The 14,323-nt window shown below is 39.3% G+C and overlaps 1 protein-coding gene across 2 annotated transcripts; it reads right to left on the bottom strand.

Annotated features, from left to right (window-relative positions):
- Positions 1–10,384: 10,384 nt before the first annotated feature.
- Positions 10,385–13,220, bottom strand: LOC133830605 (uncharacterized). 2 transcript variants are annotated; one of them, XM_062260616.1, is made up of 2 exons: positions 12,829–13,220; positions 10,385–12,372 (listed from the first exon to the last, which is right to left on the bottom strand). In XM_062260616.1, exon 2 carries the CDS (start codon positions 12,296–12,298, stop codon positions 10,727–10,729), a length of 1,572 nt encoding a protein of 523 aa, XP_062116600.1. In that variant the 5' UTR covers positions 12,299–12,372; positions 12,829–13,220; the 3' UTR covers positions 10,385–10,726. The 2 variants fall into 2 exon arrangements, with proteins under 2 accessions (XP_062116600.1, XP_062116599.1); XM_062260615.1 differs by having other exon boundaries at positions 10,385–13,220.
- Between the last annotated feature and the right edge of the window lie 1,103 nt (positions 13,221–14,323).

Below are 14,323 nucleotides of genomic sequence, written 5' to 3'. Positions count from 1 at the left end.
CTTCTGGTTTGCCAGAAAGAGGGAAAAGTCTGATTGATAAGATGGTACTTGTGTTGATAGAACGCAGCGAGGTCGGATTTCAAATTTTGAGGTAGAAGGACCCCAGTCAATGCTTGGGCACCTGATTTGAGATTGGAAAGAAGCCTGATGGAAGAGGTAGTTATCAAGTTGGTGACAGGAACTAGGGAGGTTATTTTGTATGCATAAGGGAAAGGATGCCACCTGAGAGGAGGTCAGGTGAGGGCGTGATTTCTACGTAGAATGACTCGAGATGTTAGGATGGATTTCCCATGGTGCGGGAAACAGAAAACTGGAATGCATCGATACATTCGAGGTTCGAGGCTGAGTCCTCAAGGATGAGTATTTAACTGACGAGCTTATGCTTTGGGCATGTAACGAACTGGAAGGGCTCGGTGTTGAGAATGTTCCGAGAGGGTGATGGACATAGAGAGGTTGCCTCAATGGTGCCATTTGAGAGGCTAAGGACAGTAATGCTTATTGAGAAGGAATTAGAAGCTCTGGCAGATGGATTGTTGTGGATATCATCTGGAGTACGTGAAGGAGACAGAGCTGACCAGTGGGAAAGCTATATGGTTATGCACAGAAAGATTTAGGTAATACTTCAAGGTCAGACTACAGATAGGATTGGTTTAAGGAATGTTGTAAAAGACGGTTTTGGCTGACAGAAAGCCTATTGAAACAATCGAAGGAATTTGAGCCTGGTGTAGCCACTGTGTTATACTACGGGGATTGTTAGCATCGTCGGGGTAGGACGAAAAGTACGATGTTGGATACAAGGTAGAACGATGTCTCCAAGAGTTGATCTACGACCTATTAATTTCCAGTTGGAAACCAAGGAAAGAGACATTTCAGGAATTTTGTTTTGAACTGAGTAAAGTGCGAGGAGTTGGTAACAAAGATTCTAGATTTGGTTCAAGCTACGGCAGCACAGGTAAGTTCTTTAAGTAGAGGATACAAGAATGGTTCAGGCAAGTTCCCTTCAAGTTCACGAGCAGTACATGTGGATTACTCCCAGACGGAAATGGTGAGCAGGTGGCTATGCGAAAGACGTTTGTACCCAGAAGGCAGAGTCTCAGGTAAGGTTCTACGGATTGTTAGTTTGAGCGTCGTCAGGAATACTCAGTTTAGAGCAACAAGGAGAAAGGACAGGTACGATAAGATTTGATCTGAAGCCACAAAGAAGCTAATGAAGAACGTCTGAAGAATAGAAAGCATAACAAGACTGGTAAGCGCATCATCCATTGCACAAGCACCTCCGGAGACAACTACATCAGAGATGAGGAGATCAGTAAAACTCGAGGTTAGACGGACTGAGTGGTGTCAAATCAGAAAGAAATTCAGAAGATAAGGTAAGGTTGTTTAGTATCGGGTAATGATGGAATTTGCGTGTGTTTTGGTTAAGTAAAGAGTGATTTCATAAAGGACCTGATCTATGGTAGGGTTATGAAAATGAGGGAGTGCATCACGAGTTGGGCACGCCCAAGAATAAATTGACGCGAGGATGGATTGAACCTTGCAGAAGGCGACAGAATGGATCATGGTTGATACACTTGGAACGTTAAGTCGACTGTTGTGTATGGCATAAGATACTTGAGTGTTGGGTATTAGTAAGAAGGTTACTGCTGAGACCCAGATGTGGTGAAAAGTAACAGACGGACGATCAGTGTTTGAAATCCTCGATTGAGCGAGGGGAGATATAATTGGAGGCGGAACTCCTAGCTGTGAGGCGTGTGTCAGTCGGGGAAGAGCGCCATAGATTGTAATGGGGTGGACAAAGCAATGACTGAGAGTGGCATAATGTTAATAGGTAAGGGTTAGCTGGTGAAAGTCACTAAGCTATGGAATCCGAAGTGTTGACTTGAGTTGAAACAGGGAAGGACCCTGTCATGGTGGTACAGTGGGATACCAGGATCGAGTGAAGGATCCAGGTGGGATATGGTTTTGAATGAGGATTCTTATTGGACATCATTCCACCTCCTAGGGTACGTCGTACCGGGAGGGTTGAGCGGGTGACAGAACCTAGTGATTTCCTTTGGACCCTGAAGGGTTAGGTGATGTGGTGGTGCATCGTGGGGATAGACCACAATAGATCATATGTAAGGTGTTTGGACATGAAAAGTCTTAACTCGGTTGTTTGAGTTAATGTTGTTGGGGCAAGTGAACTGGTTTCGTGATAGAACGTCGATGACATTGAATTGAGGCCCTGTGATATTTTAAATTGTTGGAATGGATTTAAAGAACGAAAAGAACAGAGTGGGAACCTGGAATTATCAGTTGATTGCAAGTGGAATGGTTGTCTGAAAGTTTGTCAAAGATCTTAAAGAATTAAGCGCTGAGTAGGCGAAGCCTTGAGGTATTAAGGGAAGTGTAATCCCTGGGAAGTAAGTCGTGATGGCAGTTGCTGGTGTCTTGTTGATGTATCGCGACATAGGGCTTGATAAGAGGTGAAGGATAGTGAATACTACAGTTTGGCTTTAGTTCAGAGAGAAAGACAAGTAGGTCGTTGAACTTCTTAAGGCAGGAGTGTCTGCCTATTTGGAAGAATAAAGAGCTGTGTCTCCGCGTTTAACAGACCAGGATCTGTGAGGCGTTCAAAGAAATAAGGGAGAGTTCTGACCCTTGATTCAACATAAAATTTCGAAGTTGTACTAGGCGTTAGGCCAGCGGGGCCTACAAGCTGATCCCACCTAGTAGAGGTGATGACGTTTGAGTATCTATGGAATCAGGAATAAGACAATGAATTGGTCATTGTAATCTAGGCAGACGCTGGGCTTCGGCAGGGTTGCGGTGTTAAAGAGGGGCTATCGAGAGTATGGCTATTAGACGAGATCTTGCGAGCCAAGATTGTTCTCCTGAAAGAGCGTTGGTGGGAACTAAAGTAAGGCAATGGACCTTGGAGATTATGGTCAGATTACGGGTTGCTGACTGATGTGTTTGGGTAAATTTCGATGACGAAATTTTTATGAGGAGGGGATAGTTGTAACGACCCAAATTCGCTAATAAGGCTTAAGGGCCTTGATTAGCGTGCCAAGAGGGCACGATGGGAATTATGTGTGATTTTATGAGTTAAATGCATGGTTATGATTTAAAGCATGTTATTTGACTATTTATTCATCTGAGACGCATGTATATGTGTATTAGTATGCATGTAGGCCCTGATTGTGTTTGAAGGGCGTAATTGTAATTTTAGCCCGTCGAGGGCATATTTGTGATAATTGTATTCCGTGATTTGTACCACGTGAGTGTGGTGTTATTTTGTGATGCACGTGCCGAGACGGTCCTAGAGAGCAATTTAACTTAAGAGTCACAACGGGATTTCTATACCCGGCTCAGGAGGAGCCTAGGGGTACCTCGGGAATTTTATGGTTAAGTTGAGATTTAGCGGGTAATGGTTATTGGAGATTTAGTAACCTGGGTAACCATTAGTTACTGCTGAGAGTAACAAGTTCTAGGTAGAAAATGGTAGAAATGAAATAGAAGTAAAAGGACTTAAGTGCCCTTGAGGTTTAGTTGGGAAAGGATAGGCAAGGAGGGGTAAAATGGTCATTTGGCTGGGAAATTGATTTATGGCAGCTGGGTTATAGGGGGTACACGGTTTGGGGCTTGGCATTGATTGGTTTTGATAAAAACTAAAGAGAAGAAAAACCAAAGAGAAGGAAAGTTAGGGCAATGAGAAGAAGAAGAAGAAGAAGAAGAAGAAGAAGAAGAAGAGGAGAAGTGAAGGAGCTGAAATTTGGAGACTTAGGAGATGAATCAAGGGAGCTTGGGATGGGATTCTCTACTTGAGGTAAGGAATTTATACACATTTAAGGCTTGATTATGTTATGGGTTAAGAGATTTGAGCATGGTTTAAGTTTGAACTTTGAGTTTTTAATTTTCTGAAATTTAAATCAAGGATGTGGATTTTGGGGATTTGATTGTGTGTTTGATTGCTTTGATGATGTTTATGGGTTGCTAGATGGGTCATATGAAGTTTGGATTTGATTTTGGGGTTTGGGTATTGGTTTGGTATGAATTGGAAAGGTTTTAGCTCGGAGAAAACGCAGGAGAAAACCCAGAATTCTGGGTCTGCGAAGGCGTGCCGCGACACAGGTTTTTCGTGCCGCGGCAAGGGAGCCTCTGACTGATGGGTGCCGCGGCACAAGGATGTGGTGCCACGGCACAAGGCAAATTTCAGGGCATCATTTTTAGGCAATTTTAGGCCTTTGCTCCGGGGGTTCGGGGGATGTCTCCGGGGTGTTGTTTTAAGGTTTTAGAGGCCCCGGGAGTGTGGGATTGGTCCCGGGAAGTGGTTTTGGGTTGATTAGTAATGAGGGATGTTTCTTGTGTGTTGTGACTAGGTTCTTTGAGAGGCTCGTGCTAGAGGACCGTGCTCGCGGCTTTGGTGCATCAGGAGGCTCGGAATGCAGGTAAGAAAACTATAACACCCGTAGGATAGGGCGTGGGCCCATAGTGTGATGGTCGGGCATGGCCCTATATTGCATGTTGCATGATGAGGTGATTGTAGGGCATGGCCCCGGATTGTATTATGTGTAAATGTTTAACCTGAAATGAACCGTGATGTGTGTGAATGTTTATTTCGAATGTACTATATATGTGATTATGATGAAATGGGCGGCCGTGGGCCGAGTACGGCGTAAGCCGGGGCGGCCGTGGGCCGAAAGTAACACCTAGCACATGGGATGCTATATATTCAGGGTGGGACCCAAGGGATACATGAGTTATCCTCGCGGTGAGAACCGATACCCCAGGCTTCGGTAAGGCTCTGGGGCGGCTTGGCCGTGTTTGCTTAGTCTAATGGTTGACTTGTTTATCTGTGGATTATCTGCTATGATAAACTGTATAAACTGCATATGTTATGTTCTGCATGAGTTTTCTTGCTGGGCTTCGGCTCACGGGTGCTCTGTGTTGCAGGTAAGGGCAATGACTGAGTCAACCAACCATGAGTACGGAGAGCGTGAAGCGATGCGTACATGTTTGGCCTGCCCGACTGCTTTGGTTGGGGGTTTATTCGTAAATGGCTGTAATAATCTATGATTTTATGATTTCTCAAACTGTAACCTTATTTCAAGATGTGATTAGTTTTCAAACCTTATTTTGGGATCCCAAATGTTTAATAATAGAAGTTTTGATGAAACGACGCATTTTCTAAGATTACAGCCTAAACTTTTAATTAGTCACACTTTTGTTTCAAAACCTCGGTTAGCGAGTTCTTTGCACACTGTTTTGTCTTAAAAAACTCACTCAGTAACGGCTCTAAGGAAGTAGGGCGTTACACTATATCTATATCATGTGTTGAGAATTGCCCACACTAGTCTAGGTGGTTCTAAGGATACATTGGAAGATTGTGAAGAAAATAGAACATCGGTTCAGTTTCTTGATAATACTCTGCGACAGAGAGGATACAAGAGTTAGAGAAACTGAAGGAATGACTCTTTAATTCCGCTGCGTATACTGTAAGTATTCTATTCTTTGTTTCTCTTTGAATTCAATTTTAGAAACATGTTTTAGGCTATCTCGTATTAATTTGTTTAATATTAGATATACATGAAAATAAATAAAGATCCTGTATAAGCTAATCCAACAATATATGCCTGGGTGCATTGCTTACTTGTGAGTGTTACTGACTCATTAGTCAGAAATGACACGAGTCGTATGGAATTGACCTATGAGTCAAGAGCGGCATAAGTCTATTGAACACAGAGCCAAAATGATTAGATCTAATAAACATAAGCATTAAATGTTTGGCCGACCCCAAGTTCGATGAAAACTAAAAGTGGTTGTCTAGTCTAAATGCTAGTTACTTAGAGCCAAGGCTAAAAAGCTCAGGTGACTGTAACGTCACATGGCTTAGGGTGCAGAGCCCAAGTGCGTGACTCATTAGTCACTTATCTGATTAGGGTGCGGAGCCCAAGTGCGTGACTCATTAGTCACTTATCTGGTTAGGGTGCAGGGCCCAAGTGTGTGACTCATTATTCACCTATTCAAAGATGGACGCATTAGCCATCTATTCCCAGATTGACTTGATAGTCATCTATACAGGGGGCAGGGCCAATAATCATTTATTTGGTCTTGTCTGCATGCATGAATAGGGCTATTCCTGATAGGCATGTTATTATGATTCAGTGACATGTTATTACCTGTTCATAAGCATATTGAGTTTTCTTGTTGAGCTTCGGCTCACGGGTGCTATGGTGTGCAGGTAAAGGCAAAAGAAAGTTGAACCATCCTTGAGTTGGAGAACGTTTTAGTGAAATGTTGTATCTTTAACCAAAATTTTTAACCCTAAACCGTTAATCACACTTAGTTACACGATTATACCCAAATGACTCGATTAGCGAGCTTAGCACTGTTTAAAATGCACAACGTAACGATCCCTGGGTAGTAGGGCTTTACAAAAGTAGCCATGAGTCCACTTATCGAAGCCAATACCCTCGAGATATCAAGCGATGGCAGGATCAATTTTCTTTATATTGTTGAAGAACCTGTGAAATTTTGACTTCTGAAATGCATAGGTCGCATTCCACATCTCCTTGTGATAGTGATCAATCTTGAACTTAGTGATTACATTCATACTTATGTGATGATAGCATGCACTGTGGTAGGCATTAGGGAAGACCAACTCAAGAGCATGAATAATGCTAGAATGCTTGTCTGATACAAATGCCAGATTATCAACAACTCCAATGGCTTCCTTCAATTTCATCATGAAATACTTTCAAGAATTATGATTCTCATTGTCCACAATCGCGAACGCAATTGGATAAATGTGGTTATTCGCATCCAATGCAACTTTTCCTTTAAGAAAGTGTCATCCACACATATAACAGGACGACATGATGTAAATCCCCTTCTACAAACTCCAAGTGAGAAGAAACAGTAAAGAAAGCGACCGTCCTCTGTGACAAAATCAGTTATCATACCTGGATTCTTTTGCTGTAGCATGTACAAGTAACAAGGTAACTTGGAGTACGATTCTTCAAGTATCCACCTGACATAACCGAGTGCCTTCTCTTTGCATCTCCAAGCCTTCATATAACTCATATCGATCCCAAAATTATTCTTCATATCCTCCTTTATGTTGTTTCCGGGTAGCTAGTGCCATCAGTAGCATATTTGTTCTTGATAAGGTGCCCAATGACCCAAGGTGCTGCTTGACAGTGGTCTTTATGTCGCAACTATAGTGAGCACGTATGTACACTATTATAAATAGTGATCTCAAACATCTCCAATCGTGCTGCTTTTTCCCCCTTATTCTCCAACCACAATCAGGATCCTTGCAGGTGATATACAACACATCAGTATCAGACTTCTTAACCATAAACTCAAAATTATTCTTCATTGTGAAGAGAGCCGCTTTGGTTTTCAAAGCCATCTTGTTCTCAAAAGTCTTCCCAAGGTGTATTTCTCCCAACGGTACACCGGATAAGGGTGTTTCAGATCGACCAGAGACCATAATATCTTCTTTTGTAAACATGGGAGCACTCCATCTTCTGTGATCTTCTATCGAAAATATTGGAATGTTTCCTGTATTGTTATATTCTATTCCACCAGGATGACTAGAGCTAGTGTCAGGTGTTCGACGTCCTTGACTTGGTGGGTTCATACTTGTTTGACTTACAAATCATTAGACATGTCAATCGACACTTCTGCACTATAATATGTCTCTTTGTACCCTGATTCCTCATTATGTTCAGCTACTGGATCGTCATTCACATAGGGGTCGTACTCATACTAGTTGTTCCTCAGGCTACCAATAGTTACTCCTAAAGTTGCTCCCTCAAGTTCAGTAGGATCTCCCACAAAATCTCTTTCTGGAACAAACGTTCCCACCTCACTATGAACTTTATTAACATTGGGACCGGGAGTGGAATATGGAATAACAATCTTCTTAACAGGAGTGACACACAAGGCTAACCTTTCTTTAGATGTTACTCCTAAGAATGTACGAACACCAAGATCACTTTCAACATGAACGGGTGTAAACGGTTGGTCGCCGCATGTGTAAGGAACCTCCAATTTCAACACATACATCAGTTTATCAACTTTAAGTTCCTTGTGCAATATGTCAAGAAGTTTCAAGTACGTTACATTATCCTCCATCAGTATCACCATGCATTGAGGGTCCTTGAAAATCCACTTCTTCCCTTCTAATTCCCAAACACCATTATAAGATACAAAAATGTAGACAATGGAACCTGTGTTGGAAAAAAAAACAAAAAAATTGTTTAAAAAAATGTAATTTTTTCACAAAGTCATGAAAAATAATATTATCGAGTTCCAATCGAACTCTATCAAGTTCCCATCGAGCTCTCATTGAGATATTATCGAGTTCTTATCGAGCTAACAGTTCTTAAACCGAACATAACCCTAACCAAAACCTTCATCGAGCCCCTATTGCGCACTATCGAGCACTCACCATCGAGCCACAATCGAGCAGCATCGAACTCTTAACATTACATACCCATCTACCAATTATATAGCCCCTATCGAGCACATATTGAGAAAACTACTAAACCAAATATTCTAGGGTCCAATCGAACCCCTATCGAGTTGCCATCGAGCATAATCGAGCAACAAAGCCTAAAACTATCGAGCTATAATCGAACTATATCGAGCAACATCGAGCTCATGAAAGAACGGTCTTCTACATACCATCGAGCCCCTATCGAGCAAAAAAGTTATAGAAAACCCAAAAAAACGCAGATCGCAAAATCTCTCTAACAAACCCAAAAAACACACCAATATAGGTTCAGATCTGTTCGAAATAGCCAAAAAAAAGTAAATGAACAATACCCAACACAAAAAATGAACAATCTTCTTACCCATGGTTTTTCTCCCTCAAAAACCCTCAAAATGGATGTTGCCTTTGATATTGGGGGCTTCACGGAGACATTGGAGATGGCTAACAACGATTTCAACAAGAAAATCATACAAATCCGTGGGTTTTGGTGAGGATTTCATGAGACTGGGGGAGAGAGAGAAGAGAGTGGAAGAGAAGGTAAAATGGATTCTTGATATAATGGGAGGGGTATTTTGGCTATGAGGGAAATGTTTAGCATCAAATTGAAATGATGAATAGTGCTAGAATTTTTTGGTAATATTAGATACTATTAAGTATAAATAGTGAAATTTCCCAACATAAATTACAAGTATACTATCTATAAAAAAAAGTGAATTAATAAACATACAAATTTATTAATTCACTTATCTTGCTATGTGAAGAGTAGAGGTTGGTCATTGTCACGAGTCATGTAGATATGTTGTAGGTTATCTAACTCAATCTCAACATTAATTAGTTACCAAAATAACTTTTTTGATTAGTGAAATTAAATATTCAAGTTTTCTCACATCCAACACTTTTCTTATGCATAAAAATATTTTATAATTTGAAAAATTGTAATTTTATTTTATTTTTTATTTGAAAAATATCATGATAAAAATGTGAGAATTGTGGTAGAAACTAGCTCTATATATATATTTGACTAATCTAACTCTACTGATTTAATCAGTTATTGTGGTGAGATTCATATAGCCTCGTCCAAAACTAAAACCAAGTTCCTAGGATCTAGTTGACATTGTCTTAGAGTTGACTCATATTTTGTGATTAAATATATTATTATTCCTTTACTTTTATTTTATGAAAATCCCTATATTTGCTCCACTTCTTGCATCAGAAAGAAAAGTTGGATGATAACAAACACATCATTACTCAACTTGTCCAAATTTGACTTTGGACTCAGAAGGAAAGTCCTTTAGATTTAATAAATATCTTATTATTTTCTCTTTTTAAGAGCTCCACATCTTCACTTGCACTGCAACTCTCTTGATGACCAAAACGCCCTTTATGTGAGCAAGAGTTTATAAACAGCTATACTCATATCCTTCACTTGTATTCTTTATAGTATTGGTCAAGTAGTACTAACAAAAGCACCTTAAAAAAATCAGAAATATAAAAATAATGAACTCTCAGAGATACTAAAGCCATATTGATAGTTAATCTGATATAAGATGGGGTAAAGTACTTGTGGTCCATTCTCTCTTTCTAAAGTATCAATTATGGTTTTCACACTTTGCAATAAGATTTAGCCAAAATGTCTAATAGCACCCACTTCAATACCAAGTACTAAGACAGATGAAGTGAGATAGGTTGTCATGTTTAATGGTAGGAGACTAAACAACCACCTGTGTTCACATGCTCTCTTGTGCTACATATTATAAAAATTAAAATTTACTTCCCTTTTTTATATATTTATTTTCTTCATATAGCAAAACCCAATTTTCAAAACCTCACTCATTTCTCTTTTGTGCCAAGAAAAAATAATTACCCTCCAAAAAACAACAGATTACTTTTCTGTATGTATATATAAAAGAAAGTACATCTTTCTGATAAAAAGAACATCAAGTGTGCTGTTACAGTGTTTTCAAGTTTCAAAATGAAACAAAAACTACTGAGAATGAATTCTTTTACTGGATGTTTACATGTATAATAACCAGCAAAAAAGAAAGAAAGAAGGAAAAAAAAACTTGTGATATGAAATTTGACAATGGCCAAATTGAAGGCTATGAGAAGCAGTACCTCAGCAAGTTGTTGAATCTGCAAAAGAATCAATGAAATAATGTCCAGAAATAGTATGTCTGTACACTGTTTTGAACCTCCTTTTTTTATTGAAAATCCATAGCAGGGACCAAAAAGGGGACAAACTCAGTTAGATATTAGACCCACAAAAGTCTCATGTTTGTGGCTGCTTCCAGCCCACCATGGCTTTAGGGAGGCAACATGTCCATTGCTGTCTTCTTCATCAGGAGCAGGAAGATTCAAATCAAGGAAGTCCCGGATACCCGGAATTGGTTTTTTTATCACAATGGTTGGGCTCCCTTTGGCATCTGAAGTACTATTGATCAAGTGGGATCTCTTGTGACCACCCAAGGCTTGGCCGGAGGAAAAAACCTTGAAGCAAATTGGGCACGCATGACCTTTACTACTCTTCTTGGACACTCTAATTTTCTCAACTACTTCCCTCTGGGATTTTTTATCATCACCAGCAGGCATATCATGGTGATCATCAATAAGGTTCTTATCATCATCATCATGTTCATCTTCCGCTGTTGGTTCTGGAGAGATATTATCAGTTTCAATGCTGTTTTCACAGCTATCAATGATTGAAGCAAAGCAGCCTTTGCTCTTCTTGTGGCTAGCTCTATGACCTCCAAGAGCTTGGTAAGAATGAAAGACTTTGTTACAAGTGGTACACTCAAATTTGCTCCTCTTATGAGAAATCTTTAACATCTCAGGATCTGAAACATCAGGGCTAAAATTTTTTAAAGAATCCGGTCTCAATTCAGGATCATAGTGAGCATGATTAAGACTTCTCTTGCTTGAATTCAAGTACTTCTTGGAACCCAATTGAGCTAACTCAGTCTCATCATTCTGAAGCTTCATCTTGTTCTTGTCTTTAACTTCACTCACATTCATCCTAGAACAAGATTTTGAAACCCCAGAATCCAGCTTGGCTGGCTCATTGGTCTTGGCATTGCGTTTCTTTGATTTCGGAACCTCAGAGCCATTAGTAGCAGAAGTCTTACAAACATTTTTAAAAGATAGAGATTTTGAGGACTCAGAAAAGTTGTCAGAGGACTCAGCTACTGACTTGAAGCCCCCCACCCAATGATTATTGTTTACATCCCTTGAAAGCATCATTAAACACATAGCTACTTCCTCTTGTTCTTGTTCAATCTCAGAAACAGAAGAAGAGCCATTGTTAACAACAGAGAAAGAAGAAGAGTTGGTTGTTGCCATGTACCTTGTTCTTCTCTGAGATCTTCTTTTCCTATTGGGATGAGTAGTTGTGGTTTCATTATCAGATTGGCTATCCATGACCAGTTGCTTCTGGTTACCACTAGTCCATGAATCTTGTTCCTCCAAGCTAATATTGTTATTGTTATTAATGGAAGAAGCTCTTTCTTTCTCCGAGTGTTGTTTCATGTGGCCAAAAAGAGCTTTCCAGGTCTGAAATCCTTTGCCACATTCTTTGCAGGACTTGTTTTCAAAAACCAAAGTTTCTTCAGTACTCGAATCTGAAATTCTCCATGTCTTCTTGGGATTCTCTCTAAGGCCATAACCAAGGTGATGAGGACTACCACCAGTTTCAAAGCAGCCAGGGTTATTGGTTTTGATATTGCTTCCGCCTCCATTGTTGACATATGAGAGCTTGCTTCTGTTACTGTTGAGCTTCTCACCAGTTTCCGCTGGATTGTTGGTCAAGTGAGACCTCATGTGACCACCTAAGGATCTTCCACAAGGGAAGCTCTTGTTGCAGAACTTGCAGGCATGTTTCAACTCTCGACCATCTTCCATTGATTACAATTTTTGGTTTTGAAAGACAATTTACCAAACAGATAAAGAACAGAGAGAGATCAGAGTCAGACTACAATGCTTTGAATCCTTGATCTCATTACACTAAGACAAGTCGAAATTCTAATGAAACAGAGGATCCCAGAAAAGAAAAACAAGAGAACCCAGATCAGAATATGAAGAACAAAGCTCAAAGCTTTGAGAGAATAATCGAATCAGATCACGGATACCCTTTACTCTCTGGACTATAAAGAGAAAAACCTATCTCAGATTTCATGGAATTCTGAAGCTCAAAAAAAAGATCTGATGCAGAGAAAAAATTAAAAAAAGAAAAAAGAGTGGCTAGTAAAATATGTCACTAACTTCTTTTTCTGATTCACTACTACTACTACTAGTATTACTACTACTACCTCTTAGAAAACAACATGTACAGAAGAAAAATTCTGGTGTACCTTTGTTCAGTAATGATGGAGTGAAGTTGAACAAATCCAAAAAAAAAAAGAGAGAATTAAAAGTGAGTGAGCAAGCGTTTGTTTCTCTCTTTCTTTTTTATCTCTCTTTCACTACTTTCTCTCTTTCAGGACTTGACTATATTTGGAGGAGAAATCCATGCATGGAAGCAAAGATAAAAGAGAGAGAGATAGCAGCACGTGTACTCAACTGAGGATCCTACGCCAACCTTAATCCAACGGCTGAGGATTTGTCCAAGTGAGCATCCCAATGGCTGAGAGGGAACTTCTACTTAAACTAACTGCCTTTCCTTAACTATTCCTTCCTTTGTCTTGCTATTAAGGAATTTCTCTCTCTCCACCACATACACACACTCACCAAAGTGAAAGGTTCCACTCTCCGGCCGTTATTCTTTTCGATTTTTGGTTTCTGTATTTATTTATAATAATATGATAAGACCTTAAAAAACACTCACCTTTTTTACAATTACTAATATAAGTTGCTTAGTAATTTTTTTTGGAAGATATTTTTATAGTTGCTAGTTGTAATCCCTTTATCTAGTTCCTTTGGTTACAAACCAAAGCATATAGCAGCATGAAAAACAAAAGGGTTTGGTCATTTTTGGATGAAAGTCCAAGGGCAATTTAGTAATTTAATCAGGACTAAACTTTTGATGTGCTGTTTGTGATTGGTAGGTGATGTATATTGGGTATCAACTACTTGATGTGAGCAATTTTCAGCCCAATGAGCAGCTCCCATCCCATGAGGGTGCTATATACAATCTCTCTCTCTCTCTCTCTCATCCAATTCTCATTATTTATTTTTGGCAGCATAGTGAAGCTAAATCTTGGCATCTTTCTTTTGATTGCTTAGTGCTTACCATTACATTTACATATACATTATAATATATTTATATATAAATATTTATACGTCTCTTTCTTGGATTGTCTCTATAATTCACCAATTTCCACTTGATACAAAAAATCATCTTAATTTTCTCCAAGGCCCAATATGGTCCAGCTACATTCTTTTATCATAGACTTCTAATATAATATATGTTTTAAATAAAATAGATATTTAATGAGGCTCTGATGAAACTTTTACTTTGCCTATGGAAAGCCAATTGGGCAGGTTAGTAACCTTTCACAGTCTTGGCTTGCATATTTGGCTGGCAACCCAACATACCCTATTCAACCATAATATATATATATATATATAATAAAGAAAAAAACAGGCATTGTAATTATGTTGCATACTGATGAAGCTTTATGGCCCTAGTAATAATCTAGATAGAAGCATTGAACTAAATCAAAGTAAAATCAACTTTAGATGGGAATTAGGTACTAAAAAAATAATGATACAGTGTTCATATAGTTTTCATCATATTGTATATGTAAAATTGATTTGTAAAAGTTAATTTTATTTTCCAATATTTAAAGGGGGTGAAAAGAACATAGTCTAGACATGACCACATAAATCTAACAAGAAGTTTCCAGT

This window comes from Humulus lupulus, chromosome 4 (genome assembly GCF_963169125.1).
Source record: "Humulus lupulus chromosome 4, drHumLupu1.1, whole genome shotgun sequence".
NCBI classification, from domain to species: domain Eukaryota; kingdom Viridiplantae; phylum Streptophyta; class Magnoliopsida; order Rosales; family Cannabaceae; genus Humulus; species Humulus lupulus.
Note: the sequence above shows the minus strand (reverse complement) of the source record. Positions and strands in the feature narration are given on the sequence as shown.